General features: G+C 37.3%; 1 protein-coding gene across 5 annotated transcripts in view; it reads left to right on the top strand.

Annotated features, from left to right (window-relative positions):
* PDE4D (phosphodiesterase 4D) overlaps positions 1-25,475 on the top strand; it is a 1,540,268-nt gene that overhangs the window by 1,264,652 nt on the left and 250,141 nt on the right. For all 5 annotated transcript variants that reach the window (XM_030797623.1, XM_003265960.3, XM_003265958.2 and 2 more), the window contains one exon: positions 23,283-23,474. In XM_030797623.1, the coding sequence (XP_030653483.1) occupies positions 23,283-23,474 (192 nt within the window). The remainder of the gene's footprint in view (positions 1-23,282; positions 23,475-25,475) is intronic.

Raw genomic sequence — 25,475 nt, 5'->3', positions numbered from 1 at the left:
ATGCTGAGCCCTCAAAATCATTTGCCTGTTTTACTTTAGCTCCAGCAAAGGGATAGAGAAACCCTTCTTCTGTCATCCTTCTCCCATGTTTGCTGTTGCTTAAGCAGTATTTATTTTGGTAACAGGAATACCTGGCCTTGCCACTTAATCTCCACCATTCCAAAGAAAACCTTTCTGAGATCATCTTAACGTTGTCTCTAGGCAATAAATATCTCAGGTTTCTAGTTATTCCCAAGGACGCTGACCTCACATTTCTTATTGTCTTAAAGTCAAAAGTACCTTTGTCCTAAACTCACACCGTGTATGTATGAGACTAGGATATGAGAGAGATTGTTACATCTTGCTTGACGTTTTGACATTATAGGTAGTGTTGTAGGTTTTGTTATTACAGTTTGACTTTTGAAATGTGTATGAGATTTCTCAGGTGAAATAGAGCCTTTGACGTGGTACTCGAAAGGGATAACTATGATTCAGAGGAACCATTTCTAAAAGATGTCACTCTTTCTCCTTCCAGTTCTTTCTGTTCAATAGTAGGGCTGGGGAAAGGCAGAGGCAGTTTTTGTTATTTCAAATGAGAGTATCAAAGATAGTAATCTACGGTGCTCAACAAAAGTCAAATGACATTTTTTCCTTCTCCATTCCTAAATACATAAGAGCTGATGCTTCATTATGTTTAAATACAAAATGCACACTCCTACTTTGTTTTCCTATATGTGAGTTCTCAGGTATTCTTCAAATGCTCATTTACTTACTGTTACCTACGATTGAAATGCAAATGACAAGGTCCCAGTTTACTGTCGATCCTATATTACAAGAGTTATCAATTTTGGTTGAGAAACACAAAGGACAAATATTTCATTATTGTGCTACCCATGCCTATTATTAGTTTTGTGACCCCATAACATAAGTAATAGCCCCAAATACATGGCACTGATCACACACCAGGCCTGATTCTAAATGGCATGTTCTCCATGTTATGAAAGAAGAGACTGAGGCATGGAGAGAGTGAGTAACTTGGCCAAACTCACAAGGGTAAAAAGGCAGAGAATCAGGTTTTGAACTCAGAGCTGCCTAGACCCTGTGTTCTTAACTATCATCATATAGTGTCTCTCTTACTGTTTCTCACTGAAGATGAGAGAGGATTAAAATCTCAGGAATAAATGTAACCTCCACAGGTAGGCATATGCATAAAATTCAGATGCAATGAATAACAAAATGACTGCCTCCCACACAAAGTTAAGAAGCAAACATATAATGAGTACTTACTCTGTGCACACACTGGTGAGGACATGTTACACATTTCATATCATTGAGTTCACACACACACACACACACACCCCTATATGAGGGCAGTATGGTTTCCCCATGTGATAAAGAAGGAAAGGGAAGGTCAGACAGATTAGGTATATTGTCTGACATTGTTCAGATAGCAAGAAGCAGATTCAAGATGCAAACATGGACCAGAGACCATTATTTTAGACCATGAGGCCTTTTCTCACCAGTTATTCATTCACTTAATATTAATCACTTAATACGCATTTACTGAGCACCTGCTATCTGTCAATGTCTTATAAATCAGTGTAGGAAAATAATAAGATTTGAAATCACAGCATCTAGGTTCATATCTCAGCTTCATCATTAACCAGCAAACCAGTAAACCTCCCTGTTTGCAGTTTCATTATCAATAAAATGGGTTAACAAAATATTTAACAGAAATGTTATGAAATGCAAATAAAATAATGGATGTAAATAAATTGGCAAATGGTCAAGCAAAACATGAATGTTAATTTTTTGATGAGTAAAGTAAATGGTATGGAGACCCCTAACTTCAAATAGCTGGGGAGAAATGTGTCTAAAGCCAGTTGCTTTATTATTTTAACCCTGAGATAATGCTTTATTGAGAGTGTGAATAAGATGTTTGGAATTGTGGAAGGAAGAATTGGAGGTCATATTACACATTTCTTACTACATGTTGAGCTTTGAAAAGTAAGAATGATTTCATGAGGCAGAAATTGGTTGGGTCTAAAACTTCATTATCTGTAACATATACTCCAGGGAGTGAGAACAGTATGACCAGAAGTATCTTTGGAGGGGCCAGAGACAAGATTTGAAGGGAATTAGGACAAGATTTTAAAGTAACCTAAGTGCCATGATAAAGAATCCACTTTTATAGGCAAAAGTAATTATTCAAGGAAATAAAATAATCACATTTTCCAGCCACCTCAAGCTATCTCTTTTTCCTTCCTTCTTTTCTTCCTTCATTCCTTCTTCCTTTCTTCCTGCCTTCTCTCCCTCTCTCCTTTTTTCCCTTCTTTCTCCTTCCCATTTAACCACAAACAAAATCCCAACAGCAGTGTAGAAGGTGGTGTTGAAGAGCTGGGCATGTGGGCAGGGACACCACCAAGGAAGGTGGTGTAATATAGCCTGGTGACGACAGCTTTGGCTCTTCTCACCACTCCCGCTCCCAAGTAAGCACAGCATAGAGGAATACGAGCTGAGTTCAGTGCTGTCCAGTTGTAATTGGGAATGTTAAATCTAGAAGGGAGGTCAGCAAGTCCGGTGTTCTCAACCTGACAACGCATCAAATAGCTATGACAGCCTTTTGAAAATAGAGATTTCTGGATCCAGCTTCAGCTTTACCAACTCAGAGTATCCAAAAGGAGGCCTAAGAATCTGTATTTTTAAAAGCCTCTCCAAAGTGATGTGTAGCAGTAATTGAAAAGGACAATCTCTTTATTTTATTGATGAAATAGCTAAGTCCCAGAGAAGTCAAGAGGCTTGCCAAAACCACAACGAGGTAGTAGCGGGGTCAGAACTCAAACTCAAGGCTCCCAATTCCCAACCCAGTAGTATTGCCCAGCATCAGTTCTTATCTTTGCCTTATAAATACATTCCTGCCCATCAACAGTGGGTTGCAAAAGCAGGGAGGAAGAGAGGGTGGCAAGGGTCAAAAAATACCTATCAGGTCCTATGTTCTCTACTTGGGTGACAGGATAATTAGAAGCCCAAACCTCAGCTTCATGCAATATAGCCATGTAACAAAACTGCACATGGACCCCTGGATCTAAAATTTAAAAATCAATAAATAATACAAAAGAAATACATTCCTATTTTTCTGAAATATTCTTCAGAATATGAAGTGGGAATCCCTTTGTTTTGCAAAGCTGGTCTGATATGTTTAAGTAAATTTAACTAGATAGTTGATTTCTGTATCTCCCTCTAAGTATTAACAAACATTTACCATACACTGTAAAGCATTACAATATTGTTAGGATGATTAACAAGATTACCAAAGTGAAGGACTCTTGCTAAAATCCTTTTCCAGCTTTTTCATTCTACTATTTAGAGACATGTAAGCACATCCATTCATTTCAGCAAAATGTAACTTTCCACACAAAGGCTTTGAACATTGTGCTCAGCTAGAGAATATTTCTAGTGAGTGCTCATAAGGGACATTAAAATAAGCATTTGTCTTTCATTCAAGCTTTATGAAGGATTAAAAGTAATCCAATTGTTCAATCCTTCATTTAAATCTTTAGTCCAAAGAACAGAAGATTTGGGATTGAGTCATAATCCAGCCATTTAAATCTATGAGACTCTAGGCACATCATTGCCCTCCTTCCTGAGCCTCAGATTTTTCTTCAGCAAATGAGGGTAAAAATCTACACTCCCAAACCCATCACTTATTGCCCAGGGTCACTGTGTGAATTCCACTGAACAATGGCCGTGAAGGTGCTCAGAAACAACCCGCTTGTGAGGGCATAAGAAGCACAGAAGGAAAAGGCCTTTGGGAATAATTGTTTTGTCTCACCCAGGACAGGTTATCTGACCATCAGGGGCACAGATGGAACTCCTTTTGGACATGGCAAGTCGGTAAAGCACCCCAGGTGCCCTGAGAGATTTTTTTCATGTGGTCTGAAGGGCCACATACTTTCGTGGGATTAGTGGCATATGTGGTATGGAAACTCGTAATTACATTGCAAATTTAAAGGACAGCTCTGTAGGAAGAAGCCAAGAGCAGAATAAGCATAGATGTGGTTTGGATTTTATTTTTCCTCTTGTCAAATTTAACAAGTTCTGAATTTTATAGAAAAAGAGTGGTGAAGCAGTCATATTTTAAGATTTTTAAAAGTCTTAAAGACATGGAAAAAGCAAAGACGATACCTGCACTGCCTATTTTTAAAAAACTCGATTTGGGTTTCATGAAGTACAGGCATCTGCTCACTCTGTAATTCTCAAAAGACTATTTTCAAAATTTGGTCAAATTAAGCTTCAAAGGTCAGCAAAGTATATAATCATGTTTGGGTTCTTTTTTCCCCCAAGTTTAAAAAACTGACATCTATCCTTTTTTTAGGCTATCCAAGTGTATGAAAAAAGAGTAAAAGTTATTTTACAGCATATATTTTTCTGTAAAAGTAACTACATTTAAAATTATTTACCAGTGGTATTCATTTTATATAAGCAGGCTGGAGATGGAGGTTCTATTTACATATTTACACTGTCATGGTACAGTATAGTACTAAATATTTTACAGGCCAGCAATCAAAAGAATTACAATTGCTACTAGGAAACACTAAATCTGAGGATTCTGTCATGACTATATATAGCTGGTTAGAAAAATCTTTGCTGAATTGACTGGCTTTCTCATTACAGATGGCCTTGTTTACATTGTACTTAGGGTTCTGTATGCCATTTTGGACTCCTCATTAAAAAGCCATAAGTCATTTTTTAAAGGAGGATAAGTGGGAAATAAAATGGAAGCCAAGATTGTATCGAATAAATTCTACAAAAAAAAGAAAAAAGACAAAATACACTTAATTGAATATCATTATCTATCCAGAAAATAGATGAAGTGGCACAAAAATGGATGAATATATTCAAATGTTTGAGAAATATTATTTCATAAAAATGAGAGAAATTTTAATGGCTGAAGAAGTAAAACTTGATTTTTTAGTTGAGAACATAGTTAATGTCAAAACAAAGAGAGTCAGCAATGAACATTGCTTCTCAACTTGAGATGATTAGAGAAGAGGTCAAATGCCTTTAGAAAACAGCTGTGCATTTATCTTGGCTGTGGACCTGGCAAGTCAACAGGATTTATGAACAGCCTCGCCATGAATTTGGTCATCCTGAGGGGAAGGAAAACCCCAACTTAATTCTGGAGCAGAAGATCAATGTGACTACTACCATCCTTATGTCTTCTCAATGAGCTTCATTATTCCTCCCAGAGTGGCGAGAGTAGGCAGTTGATGAGCATTTGTGGAATGGATAAGTATCTCTTTTCTATGACCTACTCTATCACCCTCAGGATCTACTAATCCTTTGAGTTTGATCTCTAAGGTGGCGATGAAATATTTCTTATACCAGAAATACACTGAAGCTCAGAGAAAGAGGGCTCAAATTTGAGGAGAGTGCTACATTGGCAAGAGGATGCCCCAGGTAATATCCTTTCCTTCTTCTAGAGAGGAACACTTGGCTCTAGAAAGGCATTAGCCTATGAGTTCAGAATAGGAATGGTCTTAGGCATCTGATTCAACCTACGACATTCCCAGTCTGAACCAACTCACCCCGATTCCACTGCAAATGAGCAAGGCAACAGTGAAGAGTGGTTCTAGTCTGGGTTTGGATAAACTGTGGAATATTTCTGGAATTTTTCTATAGACTCTCAACCATTTCCCTACAAGTGTGCACATTCAAAATGTCATTTTGCTTTGGAATAACATTTTGAATAAGGCAAGCCTAATTTTTGTTTTTTAACAGAATTTTAAAATAATTCACAATATTTGTACATAGGATAATGGGATATTTTGTTACATGAATAGGATGTATAATGACCGAGACAAATTATTTAGGGTATCCAGCACCTTGGGCATTTATCATTTCTATGTAGTGGAATAATTTCAATTTATTTCTTCTGGCTATTTTGAAATATATGATACATTATTCTTAACTATAATCTCCCTACTCTGCTATCACACATTGTAACTTATTTCTTCTATCTAGCTGTATGTTTGCATACATTAGCCTACCTCTCTTCATTCCCCTCCTCCTGTGAGACTCTGGTAACTATCATTCTATTATCTTCATGATATCAACTTTTTTTTAGCACCCACTTATGAGTGAGGACATGCCATATTGTGTTTCTATGCCTGGCTTATTTCACTTAACATTCAGTTCAATCCATGTTGCTGCAAATGGCAGGATTTTGCCCTTTTTATGGCTGCATAGTATTCCATTGTATGTGTATGTGTGTGTATACATATGTGTATGTGTATGTATACATATATGTATGTATTTTCTGTATCGGTTTCTTAGTTGATGGATACTTTGGTTGATTCCATATCTTTAGCTATTGTGAATAGTGCTTCAATAAACATAGGGGTTCAGGTATCCCTTTGATATACAGATTTCCTTTCCTTTCCTTTAGATAAACACCCAGTAGGGGGATTGCTGGATTGTATAATAGTTCTACTTTTAGTTTTTTGAGAAATCTCCATGCTGTTTTCCATAATGGCCATATTAATTTATATTCCCACCAACTAAGAATTCCCTTTTCTCCACTTCCTCACCAGCATCTATTTTTTTTTTTGTCTTTTAGTAATAGCCATTCTAAGGTAAGATACTTCACTGTGGTTTTGATTTATAGTTCCCTGATGATTAGTAATGTTGAGCAATTTTTATATACCTGTTGATCATTTTATGTCTTCTTTTGAGAAATGTCTTCATGTCCTTCGTCCACTTTTTGATGGGATTATTTGGGTTGGGTTTGGTTTTGTTTCTGCTGTTAACTTGAGTTCTTAGCATATTCTGGATATTAGTCCATTGTCAGATGAATATTTTGCAATTATTTTTTCCCATTTAACATGTTGTCATTTCACTCTGTCGATTATTTTCTTTGCTATGTAGAGATTTTTAGTTTTAATATAGTCCCATTTACCTGTTTTTGTTTTTGTTGCAATGCTTTGATGTCTTAAGGGAAGCCTACTTCGATCTGGTACTTCTGAAATCTCATTGGCTCAAGTGAAGCACGGGTGTAAATCCTGAGTGTTTGTTACTCTCGGTCCTGTGTGTCTTCTGTAGTCCAGAGACAAATTCATGTGTCGGGTTCACGCTTGAGCTGATCCTCTATAACTTTGCTGATTGTCGTTAAGGCAGAACGGAACCGGACTGGCTTTCACTTTACACAACAATCACAACTGTGTGTAATGATTATAGACTTACTCTCTAACATCTCTTAAGCACTTAGATAATGAGAAATGTCATAATGAAAATATCTGTTAACCAAGGAAGATCAAGGGAACAAAACAAAAAAACCTAAATGAAGTGTGAAGGTGGTAGAAGTAAAGACATAGATGGTTTCACTTGGGCCAGAGATAGATTGAATGTGAGACATTTGAGAGTTTAACGTACTTTCAGTATGTACTTTCCAGTTTACTTCGATGGAACGTACTTTCCAGTTTACTTTGATGGAATGCAGTGTATTGAATGTTATTGTGCTAACAAATAAGCCCCCAAATTAAATGACTTAAAAAATAAGCTCATTGTTCATCAAGTAGCTTTCTAGGATGGTGTTTAGGAGGTTGCGGCAGCTCTCCTTGCTCTCAGTCACAGACCAGGATTCTCCCACCTTCTGTTTCTACCATCCTTCAAGCATCAGCATCTTTAGCATCCAGCTGGCAGAAAAAGAACATCAAGGTGGGCATGTGGGAGGAGCTATGAGCCAGTCCTGAAAGTGGCATGCAATATTTCTGCTCACATCTATTCACTTGGCCAAATTTAATTGCAAGGGAATGAGAACTTCTTTTATGCCCAGGAACAGGCAGAGAATGGAATATGGCAGACAACAAGCAGAATTTCCTATATTCACAGTCCTGATTATTGAATTCTATGCTTTCCCAAGGTCATTTTGTCTTCAGCCAGATTCCATTTCAAGGAAACATGAAAATGTTTCTTCACTGTATAAAATCATTGTTGAAGTAGATCTTGCTGCCTCTGTGGTAGCCCATCCAATGTCTTAAAACCTTTAAAAGATAATTTGTAACCATATATAATTCACCCAATATAAGAAATGATGAGAGAAAGCTAATCTCAGTGTACTTATTATACAATGAGACACATAATGAGACATATCTTTTTTTATTCTCCACTATATATTTTAAAAGAATTGAAGAGGAGAGTGATTGTTTATGGCCATCATAAGATAATATTCTTATCATTGCTTCGCCCAGTAAGATTGAAAAAATTGTCTCTAATTCAGGCCACACAACCCTCTGAAGCCCTTCTCCATTCATTCAAGCTCCATTAAGGCAGAAAACCCGTCTGTTTGGATTGTTGAGGTTGGAAACTGAATAATATCACTTCTCCAAAATAGATTTAATAGTAGGGCTGGTGAATGGTTTCCTGACCTGTTTGATGGAGAGTACAAACCCAGATGAAAAACATGGTATATGAGTTTTCATATCCATTAGTCTAAAAGAATCAGAATTCAGTTATATTTTAAAGGCAGTTATGGTAGAACTATTACTTTTTTGTGTTCTGTTATAATCTTACCTAGACTGATATAACATACTTAACATATAATATTTTAAGGCTAAGTATTTCTACAAAGGATTTATTGTTCAATCATTCTTATTTATTCAATAAAATCTTTTGGAGATTAATTTTTAGTAAGCCTAAATGCCCAAATAGCCAGGAATGTGATTGAGGATCACATTTTTAAAACCCACCCCTCAAAAAGAAAATTGTAATATCTTGGGAGACAGGTATGGTTTGAAGATCACCCCTCTTCAAAGTGGGTTCAATATCTGACCTAGTGGAATCACTCCCCATTCCCCAGGACTAGGTGACACTCACTGATCTGGGAAAAATAAACACATGCAAATAACAAGAGAAATTTTGAGAATTATGAGTAAGCTTTGAAAATTTGGGCACTGAAAATAGAAAGAGAGGGAGGGAGAGAGGGAGATGATAGGGAGGGAGGGAAGGAGTAAAAAGGAATGAAGAAAAAACTAATAACAATTTATCTCTTAAGAAAATAGAAGGTGCAGCTGGGTACAGTGGCTCACGCCTATAATCCCAGCACTTTGGGAGGCCGAGGCAGGTGGATCACCCGAGGTCGGGAGTTCGAGACCAGCCTGACCAACATGGAGAAACCCCAAATACAAAATTAGCCAGGTGTGGTGGCGCCTGCCTGTAATCCCAGCTACTTGGGAGGCTGAGGCAGGAGAATCACTTGAACCCAGGAGGCGGAGGTTGCAGTGAGCCGAGATCGCACCATTGCACTCCAGCCTGGGCAACAAGAGCAAAACTCCATCTCAAAAAATACATAAATTAATTAATTAAGTAATAATATAAGGTGCTACATTTTTATTTTCACCCATCCAATTTCTTTTCATATCCTTTCCTGATATGTAATTACCTCAGATGCAGATCTGTGTGAAACTAATAAAGATCAAGCTAAGAGCTTCTCATTGGCCTGGTTCCCTTTCAAGTTGTAAGAAGTGGTACTAGCGGCTGCACATAGTTTTAGGTTTTGTAAAATTCAAAAAACTAAGATTTTTTGTATTATTTTTCTGAAAGCAGACTCTTATAATTGTATAACCTTCATGTACCACAAAACCTAGATCCCAACCCTGATTGCATGGCTGACTGGTGTTCAAACAGGAGGATATTCAAAATAACCCCCGTTAAAATGCCTTCTTAGTAATGTTCTAGGTTATTTCTTCAAATGTACTAATCAATCTCATTAACCTATTTCTTTAAATAAGTGACCAATTCCTAGCTAAATTAAAAAAATAGTTATGAAGTTTATTTAAAGTAGAACTACACAGATAACCATGGTAAATGATAACCAGGATAGAAAAAGTAGTGCTGCATCCAAAGATATCCATGTATTCACAATACAAATATTTATTGAGCAACTCGTATGTGTGAGGCACTGTTGTACCTGCTGGGGGCACATTAATGAACAAAGTAGATTTTTTAAAAAATCTCTGCACTTGTGGAGCTTATATTCTAATGGGGTGAGTAAGATGATAAAATAAGTAAAAAACAAAGTTCATCAGAAGCTGTTACATGCGATGGAGAAAAATTAAGAGTAAGGAAGGTTTTCTGTTTCTTTGTTTAAAAAAAAAAAAAAAAAAAGGTTAGGAGGTTAGGGGTGGCAGTTTTAAATAAGCCAGTATGGGAATATCTCATGAAGGTAACATTGAGCTGATAGCTCTAGAAAGAATATGCCAGGCAAAGAGAACTGCAAATCCAAAGGCCCTGGGGAGGGAGTATGCACGGTGCTTCAAGGACAGCTAGGGACCAAGAGGCTGAGCAGAGCGAACAAGAGGGAGAGATGTAGGTAAAGATGATTAGAGAGGCACCGGGGGCCAGGTCACTGAGGGCCTTAAACCATTGAGAGAACGTAGTATTTACTCTGAATAAAATAGGACACCATTACGGGATAATGAGCAGGAACTTGCCAGGAATGGGCTTACATTTTAGGAGGATCGCTCTGTCTGCAATATAAGGAATAAATATGGGTGGGTGGCTGGAGAAGTAGCAGGGCACATCATTAAAATATCAGTGTTTCAAAGTGGGCTTATTAAAGCAATTTTACTTGCTCTATGTCATAGAAACAATAAATAAATACAGAAACACCCCTTAACACTACCTTGGGTATTTTTCTTTGCTTACTTTTTTTTTCTTAATATTTTAACTTTTATTTTAGGTTTAGGGGTACATGTGCAGGTTTGTTATATAGGTAAACTTGTGACTCGGGGGTTTGTTGTACATATTATTTTGTCACCCAGGTGCTAAGCATAGTATCTGACAGTTGGTATTTTTTTTCTGATCCTCTCCCTCCTCCCACCCTCCATCCTCAAGTTGGACCCAGTATCTATTGTTCCTCTCTTTCTGCCTGTGTGTTCTCATTATTTGGTTACCACTTATAAGTGAAAACATGCAGTATTTGGTTTTCTTTTCCTGCATTAGTTTGCTAAAAGTAATGGCCTGCAGCTCCATCCATGTTCCTACAAAGAACATGATCTCACTCCTTTTTATGGCTGCATAGTTTTCCATGGTATATTTGTACCAGATTTTCTTTATCCAGTCTATCACTCATGGACATTTAGTTTGATTCCATATCTTTGTGATTGTGAATAGTGCTGTAACGAACACATGCATGCACGTATCTTTATGGTAGAATGATTTATATTCCTTTTGGTATATAACCTGTAGTGTGATTGCTGAGTTGAATGGTAGCTCTGTTTTTAGTTCTTTGAGGAATCACCACACTGCTTTCCACAATAGTTGAACTATTAATAATTTACATTCTAACTAGTAGTATATAAGCATTTCCTTTTCTCTGCAACCTTGCCAGCATCTGTTATTTTTTGACTTTTTAGTAATAGCCATTCTGACTAGTATGAAATGGTATCTCACTGTGGTTTTGATTTGTATTTCTTTAATGATTAGTGATATTGAGCATTTTTTCATACACTTATTGGCCATATGTATGCCTTCTTTTGAAAAGTGTTCATATCTTTTGCCCACTTTTCAATGGGGCTGTTTGGTTTTTGCTTGAATATTTGTTTAATTTCGTTGTAGATTCTGGGTATTAGACTTCTGTCAGGTAATATAATTTGCAAGCATTTTCTCCCATTCTGTAGTTTATCTGTTTACTCTCTGTTAATAGTTGTGTGTGTTTTTTTTCCTGTGCAGAAGCTCTTTAGTTTAATTAAGTTCCATTTGTCAATTTTTGCTTTTGTTGCAATTGCTTTTGGCATTTTTATCATGAAATCTTTGCCAGTTCCTGTGTTCAAAATGGTGTTTATCTGGTTATCTTCCAGGGTTTTTATACCTTTAGGTTTTACATTTAGGTCTTTAATCCATCTTGAGCCCCACTTTGTTAACAAAACGCTGTTCCTCTTTGGACTTTTAGCTTGATGAAGCCACATTTTGAGAAAGAGTGCATTTTGGAAATGTGGCATCTTAGAAGTGATCTTAGAAAGTCAAAGATTGGTAGTAACCTGCTGTGAGCAGTACAAGGAAAATAAAACTGAGTTAGTCCTGTGGGGCTACAGCTGACTCTCGGGTCCAGCCTGGCCTGGAGAGCATGTGCTTTTCTGCTCTTCCCTCCATACTCTTAGTTAGTGGTCAGCATATGATAATAGGATATAAGAGAAGAAATAAATCCCTACTTGTTTTATTCTCAATCACAGTGACACCTGCATGAAATTGCTAGATAAATTAAGGCCTACCAATGACTACCAAAAAAAAGACACTTTCCACTTCCCATTGTCAGCACATATTCTGATTGAATGTATATGTTTACTACTTGAAGTTCTCATTATTTCTAGGTAATTACTGCCAATATGGACCTCATACTGCTACTGCAGGCTTTGCCTCAAGAGTCCAAATACCATGGCCTCATGTTAGGGCCATTTGAGATCCTTTTTAAAAGTTGCTTTATTGTGCTAAAAACAAAGACGCATAATATGAGATCTACCCTCTTACATTTTAAGTGTATAGTACATTATTATTAGCTGTTAGCACAATGTTGTACAGCAGATCTCTAGACTTTATTCATCTTGCATGATTAAATGATACACATTGAACAACAGCTCTCCATTTCTCCCTCCACCCAGGCCCAGCAACCACCATACTACTTCCTGCTTCTATGAGTTCAACTACTTTAAATCCCTCATATAAGAGGGATCATGCAATATTTATCTTTCTGTGACTGACTTATTTCACTTGGCATAATGTCCTCAAAATTCATCCATGTTGTAGCATATGATAGGATATCCTTCTTTTAAGGCTAAATAATATTCCATTGTATGTATATACCACATTTTTTAATCCATTCATTCATTGATGGATATTTAGATTGTTTCCACATCTTGGTATTGTGAATATACATAAATTAATATGGGAATACAAATATCTCTTTGACATGCTGATCTCAATTTTTTGGATAAATACCCAGAAGTTGGATTGGTAGATCATATAGTAGTTCTGTTTTTAGTTTTTTGAGGAACCTCCATACTGTTTTTTATAGTAGTGGCATCACTTTACAGTCCCACCATCAGTACATAAGGATTCCAATTTCTGTATGTCCTTGCCAACAGGTATTTTTTTTTTTTAATAATGGCCATCCTAACAGGAGTGAAGCAGTATCTCATTGTGGTTTTCCTTTGCATTTCCTTAATGATTAGTTATGTTGAGCATCTTTTCATATCCCTGTTTGCCATTTTTATGTCTTCTTTGGATAAATGTCCATTTCTTTCATTGGGTTTTTTAATTTTGAGGGGTTTCAATTGGGTTTTGGGGGGTTTTTGCTATTGAGTTGTAGGAGCTCCTATGTATTGTGGATATTAACACCGTATCAGATACATGGTTTGCAAATATTTTCTCCTAATCTGTAGGTTGTATTTTCACTGTGTTTTCTCCCTTGCTGTGCAGAAACATTTTATTTTGATGTAGTCCCACTTGCCTATTTTTGCTTTGTTTGCTTATGCTTTGATGCTGCCATGGATTAGGAAACTTAATATTGTTAAAATGTCCACAATGTCCAATGCAATCTCCATCAAAATCCCAATGGTATTTTTTATAGAAATAGAAAAGCAATCTTCAAATTCATAAGAAACCACAAAAGACTGAACAGTCAAAACAATCTTGAAAAAGAACAAAAAATCTGGAGATCTCACACTTCCTGATTTCAAAACATATTATTAAGTGACAGTAATCAAAATAATGTGGTACTGGCACAAAGACAGACATAAAACCAATAGAACAGAATAGAGCTGAGAAATAAACCCACACATACACAGTCAATTGATCTTTGACAAGGATGTCCAGAATATACAATGAAAAGTCTTGAATGGTATTGGGAAATGGTATTGGGAAAACTAGATATTCACATGCAAAAGAATGAAACTAAACCCTTATCTTAAATCATACACAAAAAATCCACTCAAAAGACTTAATTGTAACACCTGAAGCTGTAAACCTAGAAGAAAATTTAGGGGGAAAATTTCATGGCATTGCTCTTGGCAATAATTTGAGATGCTTTCTTAGGGAGGGTTTCAGTTAAGAAAATTTTTCTTAATAATCATTAAAAAGTAATGTATAAACTTCGAGTAAAACAATTTTTGGTTGGGGCTTTCTGGTTGTATTAGTCAACCCAGGCTGCATAACAAAGTACCCTAGACTGGTGGCCTAAACAGAAGTGTTCTCACAATTCTGGACGCTGAGAAGTCCAAGACCAAGATTGGCTGATTTGGTTCCTGTTGAGGGCTCTCTTCCTACATGCAGATGGCTGCTTTCTCACTCTGTCCTCACATGGTGAAGAGAGAATGCTCTTGTGTCTCTCTCTTTTCTTATAAGAACACCAGCACTATTGGATTAGGGCCTCATCCATATGACCTCATTTAACATATGAATTCTAGGGGAAACAAGATAGATTTAACCTCAACCTCAACCTCATTTAACCATTGGGGGTTAAGGCTTCAACATATGAATTCTAGGGGAAACAAGATTCAGTCCATAACACTGGCCTAATAAATACTTTTCAGAAAAATTGGCCTTTTATCATATCATTGTGTCAAAAGTGTGCTAAGCAAGTCCAGCTTGTCCTCTTTCATTTACAGTCCAGACATCAAACTCATGCTATCATTTCCATCTTGCATCTCTTTATTGACCTGTGTTACTTGGGAGTGTCACCGACAAGCCAGAAACGTATGTTGTATATTTCCAGATATCACCTAATGTTTTACTCATAAGTAAGCATATACCCTTCATCTTTGTGCCAGTGTGTGTGTGTGTGTGTGTGTGTGTGTGTGTGTGTGTGTGTGTATAACAGGATCTCACTGTGCTACCCAGGCTGGAGCGCAGTGGCATGATTTAGACTCACTGAAGCCTCAGCCTCCCGGGCTCAAGTGATTCTCCTGCCTGAGCACCACAGGCTTGTGCCATCATGCCTGGCTTTTTTTTTCTTTTTTTTTTTTTTTTGTAGAAACAGAGTTTCATCATGTTGCCCAGGCTGGTCTTGAACTCTTGAGCTCAAGCAATCCACTCCCCTTAGCCTCCCAAAGTTCTGGGATTACAAGTGTGAGCCACCATGCCCAGCCCCAGGCTTTTGTTTATAAAAATCATCTGTGAAAACAAAGGGTAAAACATGTCTTTTAAATATCTTAACTCTGTGCAAATATATATATTATACAAGCTAACATGTGTAGTATAATTTAGCTGTGTAATCTTGTAAAGTAGCTAAATATCATGCCTTCTCCGGGTGTCCTACTTAAATTTAATATGCAGTTTTATGATTGATTGGGAAAGATTGCCATCTGTGCATACCACTGTAAAATGCCAGTTTCTACAGTCTCATCTCCATAGATAATCAGAGAAAAGTAAATATTAAAATGGTGAATTTTGCGAATCATTATTTTGTTTACTCCAGAGAAGCTATTTGACCTGCAGGGAAATTTTCAATAGAGAAGTATCACTGGCATTGATTAGAAACGACTTCATAACCTTGTGATATTGATAACAATGGGTAAAATATTTAATATTATAAAGAGGGGAAAAAAGGTATGTAATCATCCAGTTCCAGTTACTCTCCCCTTAAGCTCAAGGGTAAGCCTCCCCTCCCCTTGAGTGGCAAAGCATCAAAATGGGTTCCAATGTGTTGGCTAACAGCATGAGCTACAATACTCTCAGGGGAGAGTGGAGTACAGGAATATAAACAGCAGTATAATTGTGACCTGAGGTCCCCAAGCTACACCCTGTGTCTGGAGACCTAAGGTCTGAAGGACTGTTTCTGCACATTATATTCAGCTGGAGCCCCACCTAGGTTGTTGGGACCTCCAAGCCTTCCACACTTCCTGGTAGGAAATCATTCTTTCTCCTCAGTGAGGAATATCTAGAAAAAAATCAGCAGTCTCCACCCTCCCCGGATGTTATCACACTGGAATTATGGCGTTGGGTGGAGGCATAAAAGCAGCTAAAACTTTTAGAGCAATCTGGCTCCAGCATCTGTCACCTCACTGATTGCAAGGGCTGATTCAGGTGATCTGGTGCTCAGATCTCCTCCTCTTTCATCTCTCCCTTTAGGTTCTTCCCAAAGCCACGTGCTCAAATAAAGTTAAAGAGAATGACCTAGATGAAGATCCCCCTGGAAGAAAAAGAGTAATAAAAATGAAAAACAATAGCTGCTAAATAATGGGAGTGTACTAGCTGCCAGGCAATGTGGTGAATGCTTTCCAAACATTTTCTCTTCTAATCCTTATAATGGCCCTAGAGCTAGGTACTGTAATTATCTTTATCAGCAGTGAAAGCCTAGAAAGGTACAGTAACTTGCCCTAGAACACGCAAATAGGAAGTGGCTGAACCAAGATTTCAAATTTAACCCGTGTTTTCTAACTCTTAAATAAACGTCTTAACAGGAACATTTTTGGTAGGTCTATATTTTCTATGTGCCATTGTTCTCACTATGTAGTGAAAAGGGCAGCTCTCAGATGGTCCTGGCTTCAGTGATGGCTCCCAGGATTCCCAGCGGCATTCAGCAAGATCTTCCCTGTGAGTGGCCTTCATAGATGCTTCAGTAATGGAGGCTGCTATTAATAGGGGTTCCTTAGCAGCTGATCCACTGAGGCCCTCATTGCCCCACCCACTTTGGGCTTCATACTGGGGGTCAGTGCTAAGTATAAGGTCCTGATGGCTAGGATAGATGAGGAAAGCTATTTACTCAGCACAGTAGCAGGACTCTGGCTCAGGAGAGGGCCCATATCATGGTCAAAAATAAATTGAAAAGATTTAAACTGGGGAAGCAGTGTCTAGCAAAAGGCCAAAAAGATGAGAAATGACCTTCAGTAGACAAACATTACAAGGTCAGTAGACACAAAGTATGTGAGCAGTTGAGAACGTGGATGAAAGGTAGATTGGAACTGTATGACCACCCAGTAATTCCACTGAAATGGAACAGTGTGGAGAACTGGGAGTAATTAGTTCATTGGTCAGTTTGTCCGATTTCTCTTTGTTTCTTGTCGGGGGCTGGTTCCATAGAAAAGGATGGGTCTGTGGAGTAAATGATCATGAGTAGTGCTAGCCACACACATTCTTTAACACTTCTGAATGCAGCAGGCCAGCTGGTCATTACTCTTACTGCCCTCTCATAGGAGACCAAATATAGCTATATCATTCCTCCTCCAAAACTGCCTTCTGGCAAAAGTTATCTCTTTTAAGAATTGTGTGCATTCTTAAATTGCATTAAGGGAAGCAAACATGTGGAACAAGAAAGCACCTCACTTAGTTCCATTTGCTAAGCCCTTTTGCAGACCCACTGACCCTTCCTTAATTTCAAATGAAATCTCAAACGCTATAAAGAAACCCACCAAATGGGTTACAGCAAAGACGTTTTTACACCCTACTGTTATGTTCAGAATTGGAAAAATCTGGGGATATGGCAAATTCCAAAATGTTGGGTCATATGAAAACTTTTTTTTGAGACAGAGTGTCGCTCTGTCACCCAAGCTGGAGTGCAGTGACGTAATCATGGCTCACTGCAGCCTCGACCTCCTTAGTTCAGGTGATCCTCCTGCCTCCACCTCTGGGGTAGCTGGGACTGCAGGTAAGCACCACCACACCCAGGTAATTTTAAAATTTTTTGTAAAGATGGTGTTTCACCATGTTGCCCAGGCTGGCCCTGAACTCCTGGGCTCAAGCAATTCACCAGCCTTGGCTTCCTAAAGTGCTGGGATTATAGGCATGAGCCACCACACCCGGCCCCATATGAAAATTTAGTCTCAGAATTAGCCTTTGCGTCACCTGTAAGTTAATCAGAATGTTACTTTCAGAAGTTCCATGCAGGTGAGGAAGCTAAAAGTTATTGTTGTATTTTTTTAACGATTAATAGGAAACTTCATAATAGAGATGTAAACAGAGTCCTTTCTCCCCAGCCTTAGAATCAGACAGCTTGAGTTTAAAACCCACTTATGAGCTTGAGCATACTACTTAACATGGAGTCACTTGTCTATGCCTCAGAGTCCCCATGGTCAAATAGAAAATACAGTGCCTATTTCAAAGGGTTACTGTGAGGATTAAATGAGATAATATATGCAAAGCACAGTGCCTGGAACATGGAAAGTGCTCCAGAAGTTTTATTATTATTAACATTATTGTAATTGCCACCATCATCATTAAACTTGTTTATTTTTACTCTCCCCAGTCCTTTAGTTACTTTTTCAAACTTCTGCTAGATTTTTGCTTGGACTCCATCTAATTGGCTATGAGTCAAAAGAGAATGCACCACATCCAAGTGTTTTCTAAAGAATGTCTCTGGAAAATTCACAACTGATCATTTTGATACCAGCATCTAAGGTTAGGGCTACCTTATCCTTCATCACCTTCTTGTTTTATTCATAATACCACAATGTGGACTATTGATAAAATTATGTTTCGGCCGGGCGCGGTGGCTCACGCTTTTAATCCCAGCACTTTGGGAGGCCGAGGCGGGCGGATCACGAGGTCGGGAGATCGAGACCACGATGAAACCCCGTCTCTACTAAAAAATACAAAAAATTAGCCGGGCGTGGTGGCGGGCGCCTGTAGTCCCAGCTACTCGGAGAGGCTGAGGCAGGAGAATGGCGTGAACCCGGGAGGCGGAGCTTGCAGTGAGCCGAGATTGCGCCACTGCACTCCAGCCTGGGCGACAGAGTGAGACTCCGTCTCAAAAAAAAAAAAAAAAAAAAAATTATGTTTCAAAAATAAGTAGCTTATTTGAAGCCATCTATAATTTCAGCCCAAACTGACTAATTAGGCTAACTTTCAGAGAGTTAAGTAAGTGTCTAATTCTCAGTTAACTTACTACCTACCGAGTAAAAATGTACTGCCTTTTAAAATCCACAACTAACCTCTCTTAAGGCAAACCTCCTAGTTCTAATATTTGAAGTATTTAATGAACAAGCCTTTTGGGGGTCCTCTTGTAGTTAACACATTTATTTTTCTCCTTTTTTTTAACTGTTTTTTGTCTGTCTTTTTTTTTTTTTTTTTTTTTTTTGAGACAGAGTCACGCTCTGTCGCCTAGATTGGAGTGCAGTGACAGGATCAATCACTGTAATCTTTAACTCCTGGGCTCAAGCGATCCTCCCACGTGTGCCTCTAAAGTGTTGGGATTACAGGCATGGGCTACTGTGCTCAGCCTCTACTCTGTTTTCTACCTTTTATTTGTTGCAAAAGCAATATGTTTATTTTAACAAATATTAGTCTTCCTCATCTTACTCCTCTGAGATTTCAATGTTAAAAGTTGATTTGTGTGTTTCCACGTAAGTCTTTATAACAAGCTTCTGCTGACACTCCTTGGCCCATACCTATAAACATATCCATACCATAAACACATCCAGCCCTACCTATTAGGTTGAACTGTACAAAATTGCCATTTTTATAGGTCCCCACTATTCTTTAATACCAAGCCTCAAATTGAGCCACACACTAAATGTCCTGTTTTATATACATGCCTTATTCATTCCTTCTTGGGTTTGTTTTTGTGGCTTCACTTTTGCTGGATGACCTCCACCCCCACCCCAGCTCTCCTCTGGCTGGACATTTTTTAACTCTCCTTCAAAGGTGTACATCCTGCAACTTCTTAAATTCCCTTTACATTCATCGTCTACATCACATAGTCTGATTGCCTATATAATACAATTTCATGTTTTAGTATTTATATACTATTTAATACAGATGCCACCTGTTTTGTTGCTTTTATTTTCTCTGGTTGCTTGATGTTCTATTACTTTGATTAGACTTTAGTGCTTTCTAGAAAAGGACAATGTGTAGTGTATCTGTACTTATTCAAGTGCTGATCTAAGGACATAGGATGTAATGTAAAAGTTTATTCAATGAATATTTCAAAATAAAAAGTCTCTTTTTCTATAAAGCCATTCACTAATACTGACATTGGCTGATACTTCAGACTAGAGAGTCTCAGTAATACTACTTTTCCTTGATAATTAATTTTGATTATAAGAGCATTTAATATAATGGAAATAAATTATGCAAATGAACTCAGACCCTAGGTTCACTTCCCAAAACAAACCGTATTCTGAGAATTCTTGTGGTGCCAAAATTTAGAGTGAAACCTCAGACTATTAATGATGCTCATGTTACTTTACTCCAACACAATAAGTACTCAGTGATTTGTTACAGAAATTCAATTGTCTTCTCAAGTATTTTTTTCTTTAACAAAAAAATCCAATAAAATATCAGTCACTATTTTTAGATCTTCATTCTCAATGTTTGTAAAGCTAATACTGATATTAGATTAATGTAATTTTATCAATATTGATAATTACTTAGTATACATTGTGAACTTTGTTTTTTGGATGTCATTTAAAGGGTTATTTTCATGCGTCTCTAAGAAATAATTTAGGCCTTTAAGGTTATTTAACCCTTCAGTAGAAAATAGTTTCCTTGTTTAAGAAAATGATCTCCATCTAGTGGACAAATTTTTGTATTACAGTATACAAAGAAAAATATTAAAGCCCCTAGAATATCTCATATCAAGCACTTCCTGACCTATTAATAAATGTTTTGGTTTTAGTGGTAATATTATGGCTTAAAAGTTGTAAGATTTAAAAATATCATAAGTATCTAAATGATATGCTAAATATCTAAGGTATTTAGCAATATTTGTTTCAAAACTTATAGTGGAGTGTTAAGACTTGCTTGATTTAATTGGAAAAATTATAATTAAAGAAAAAATTACTGATTTTTACAAATTTGGTGTTTACTCAGTTGAACTGAAAAAAACTAAACCAAAACTCACACTTCTGTATCTCTTACATTTCTGTTCATGCACAGGAAGGAGAGGGTATTTTCTTTTTTAAAGTGTAGCAATAAGAATATCTTGATATTAAAGGGAAATAAACATAAACATTTCTATAGGTATTCACATTACTAGGTCCTCCTCATGCTGAAAAGCTGCCATGACTATCTTCTTAGAAGAGAAATCTACTTTGCCAAACCCCCACTATTTAGAAGTTTTTAACGTCTTCCAGTTGTATACTAAATACCTTCAAAAACCTTCTCAAATACTACTCTTTATGAAAACTTCTCAGATATCCCAGCCTGAGTTAGTCATTCATCCTTTATTTTTGTATCTTAATGCACTCATATTAGGTGCTTAATAAATGCCTATTTAGGCATATCCAAGGGGAGTTTGTCGAAGATCCCTAATGTATGTCTATTGAATAATTAGAGACCATCCCCCCCTTCCAGCCTTCCTGGGAATTGACAAGGTTTCACATACATATGTGCCTATCCTATTCTGGTGAAACACATGTCCCTTGTTTGGGTGCCACATATATTTGTGGTTTATATAATCATGCAGTAGAGCTGGAAGGACTTTAGGAACAATAGATGATTCAATGCAGTTAGCTCAGTGACTGCTCAATTAACTTTTCTAGGACCTGGTATCCTTGTTTGTAAAGTGAGTCTGTTCGACTTGACAATCTCTCATTGTCCTTCCTGAACCAAATAAATATATCTATAAAGAGACACAATTCTAAGAAAATTTTAAGTTGGAAAAACATACTTACAACTGCTCAAGATAATGAGTTTTTCCTCTTCTGTTTATTTGATGGATTATTTTGGAGCCACTGTTATTTGATCACAGATTCAAAAGTGATCCATGAAACATCTTCCAATCTTAGAGTCATAACTCTATTTATTAATGACCCCAATAAAGAAAATAAAAGAATGTTTTAAAATTAGCTAGTTAATAGTTTGAATAACGATTCTAATGGGGAAAATATTAATGACAGCAAAACTTGAATTTACATGTTTATTTATTCATTGAACAATTTTTTCTTTAAAACCACACACCTGCTGGGCTATCATAAGCTATCACCCTCCTCTCCTAAGAACACATGAAAGTTTACTTTTTTTTTCTTTTTCTTTCTTTTCTCTTTTTTTTATTTATTTTTTATTATATTATTATACTTTAGGTTTTAGGGTACATGTGCACAATGTGCAGGTTTGTTACATATGTATCCATGTGCTATGTTGTTTTGCTGAAAGTTTACTTTATTTTAATCCTGGTTGATGTTTCACTAGAAAGGTTCTCTGTGGAAAGTTTATCTAGATTATAAGGACTATGACGTTAAGAACTGTGTGTGTGGTTTTTTTCCCAGCTCTGAAATACGTATTGCTGAGCACAGTGCCTTTTATTCATTTAATCATTTACTCAAGACACTTGGGCACAGTTTTCAAAGTGCCAAGAATACGCTGAGTCTCCATTCGTAGAGAGCTCACAATCTAGGAATGGAGACCGGGTGAAAACCATTTTCAATTCATTGTAAATTCTGTCATTAGGGAGTGGGAAAGTGTCTTGGGAGCATAGAGAAAGGGCCTTTCATAAAGCTCTGATGTACCAGGGTAGCTTTTCAGGTGCAGGCTAAGTCTCAAGGATGAGTGACAATCAGGCAGGGGAAAGGGGATTTGATTATTTAGCGGAGCTGGAGGTGAGGTGGTGACGGCCTGTGACAAGGAGATGGTGCCTCAATATGAGTTGAGCATGAAGTACCGAATAGATGAGGGCTGCAAGTTGGGGCTGGGAGGGCAACTAATTGTAATTGAGAGCAGATGGTTAGACTGGCAGTCTGGCAAAGAAATTTTGACTTCATCCTGAGAGCAATGGCAAGTTACTGAAGGGTTTTAAACTGAAGAATGACACTAGAAAATGGATTCAAGACACTATTATAAAGGTTGTTATAATGATATAGGTGAAATTTGATGGAGACCTGAATTTAAAATACTGGTAGTAGGGATGGAAGGAAGTGGGTACAATAGAAATTAATGCTTGGAGGGATGTTACAGGCTAGGAGCGTGGAGGGAGAAGCCCAGGTTTGGGAGAACAGCATTAGGCACAAAATGGGTATTTGTTGAATCGAATTCAAATATTTAATGAATTACTGTGTATTTGTTATTTTCCAAAAGGAATTTTGTACTTAGAAGATTATGTTTTGCAGAGTGTTTCCCTTTTAACTGAAGTAGGGTTTGGAAAAACCTGTATCTTGTATCTGGTCAGTTAACAACAGTATCCAGGAAAACAAGAATGTGAAGTCAATGTGTTTTTCTTTTATGTATTTCAATATTACCATATTTTTATGGCAGAAATTAGCTGTAATTTTGATTCCTGCTAATTCCACTGTCAATTCCTCAGCTGACGCTAAACGCTTTGTGAAAATATGAACATGTGAACGTTCACAGCAACATAATTCCTTCTCCTTCCTTCACAGTTTTGATGTGGACAATGGCACATCTGCGGGACGGAGTCCCTTGGATCCCATGACCAGCCCAGGATCTGGGCTAATTCTCCAAGCAAATTTTGTCCACAGTCAACGCCGGGAGTCCTTCCTGTATCGATCCGACAGCGATTATGACCTCTCTCCAAAGTCTATGTCCCGGAACTCCTCCATTGCCAGCGATATGTAAGTACAAGGGCAGGCAAAGAGTGAGAAAACCGAGTAAATTTGTATCTAGAGCTGATGATGTAATAAAACTAATGAAAGCTTTTGTTCAACTGTATCACTCTTCTCCAATATAGAAAGAATATGAATAAAATTATACAAGCTAGAAATGAATGGTAGATTTAACTTGAGTGCATTGTCAATCTTGATTAACATACACACACACACACACACACACACACACACACGCATGTATTTATTTTCCCAGAAAATACTTTATAGGAAAACTGAGAATTAAATTTTTAATGGAAACTAACACTTAAATCATTAGCTTATATTTATGTAGAGCCTGAGTTTTAGCTACCTGACTACATGGATATTTTCTAATATTTTGAAAAGCTTTCAACTCCATTTGAAAAGTCCTATGATAATAGACTGTATAGCATTTTGAATATATTTCAATTGATGTATGTACAGATGTTAGCACTGGTTTGCCAGATCATTTAAGAAATCTTTGTGGGACTTTGCCAAAATTAAACCAATATTTACGGATCATTAGAGGCAAGCACAGAAAACAGTAGACAGACTTGAATATCATTTAAGACATAGTACAGCTTGAAAAACAATAAAAAATGACAAGCAGGTTTGCATATCCTATACCATCACTAGCTCATTTTCTCAGTGCATTTCATTCTTGTGGTAGTGTGCATGATTTTCTACATAGGTCTTTATTCTCACTCAATACCTGTACTATCATTCGTGGCACATCTGCCTCTGTATAGAATCAATCTTCATCTTTCTCTCTTGGTCTATACATTTGTCCAATAACATTCACCATCTTTTCGTAACACCCATCTCAAAAACTCTTAACAGGCTGCAATTTATCTTATAAGAACTAGTCTGTATGGGACCCCTGAGTGTCTAGTGCCATTCTTGCCATTCTAACAGAGCATCAGTGTATTGCAATAGGTCTACATGGGGTTCTAGAAATGAAATTATATTTCACTCATTTTTACAAACTATGGTTGCTATTTTAGCAGTTGTATTATTGACGTCTACCCTTCTTCATCTCTAAACAACTTTCTATTCCTAGTGGCCCTATTTTTACATTATTTCTATCTCACTTTCTTAGATTTGAAATTCATGACACTTATTTATTCATTCACACATAATGAGAATGCTTCTTGAGCAAATATGGTGTATTTAGAACTCTCAATCTGTGGAGCAGTGAGGTCTGGCATTTTAGACCATTGTAATAAAATATGGTGAGCACAATCCTTGAGGCATTTACAATGTACTGCAGGAACATAGAGAGGAGATGGAGAGTTTTCCACCCAAGGGGAAGATACAGAAAATACCGGGCTAAGGGAAAAACATTTACTAAATGTGAGGCATGGAAAATTATGGCTGAACTAAGGAATGACAATCTGCTTGATGTGAATAGCGAAACCTGGCAAGAGAGAAGAAAACTTCAAATACAGTCTATGGGACCTGAGAGCCACAGAGGTTTTTAGCTGAGTTTTGGCATTATCATATTCTTGTTTTTATTGCATCTTGATTACTCTATTATTGAATGATTGCATAGTGAAGTGACTACAGGGAAGTATTTCATGTCGAAATTCACAGAAGTAAGGCAGGCTAAATAGGATGAAGGCCTAAGTCAAGGGAGTGATGGCAGTGGAGCAAAGAGCTGGTTTAGATGCAAGAGGCTTATAGAATTTTGTGTGTGTGTGTGTGTGTGTGTGTGTGTGTGTGTGTGTGTGTGTGATGTATGTATGTATGTTGGGGGACAGCCAGTGGAGAAGGAGAATCAAAGAGAATGCTGATTTTTGGCCATGAATGAGCATGTACATGGTGATGTGGACATGAGGAACAAAGGGCAGAGAGTAGAAAACATGACAGATAACAGGTGATGAATTGGCTTGTACATGATAAAGGTAGGGGAAACAAGACAACAGTTAAAGTACCAGGACAGCAAACAGAAATAACAGTCCAGAGGACCAGGAGAAATAGAACAGTTAC

The sequence above is a fragment of the Nomascus leucogenys genome, chromosome 18, assembly GCF_006542625.1.
Source record: "Nomascus leucogenys isolate Asia chromosome 18, Asia_NLE_v1, whole genome shotgun sequence".
Lineage (NCBI taxonomy): Eukaryota > Metazoa > Chordata > Mammalia > Primates > Hylobatidae > Nomascus > Nomascus leucogenys.
The sequence above is the reverse complement of the archived record's forward strand: the minus strand, read 5'-3'. Positions and strand labels throughout refer to the sequence as shown.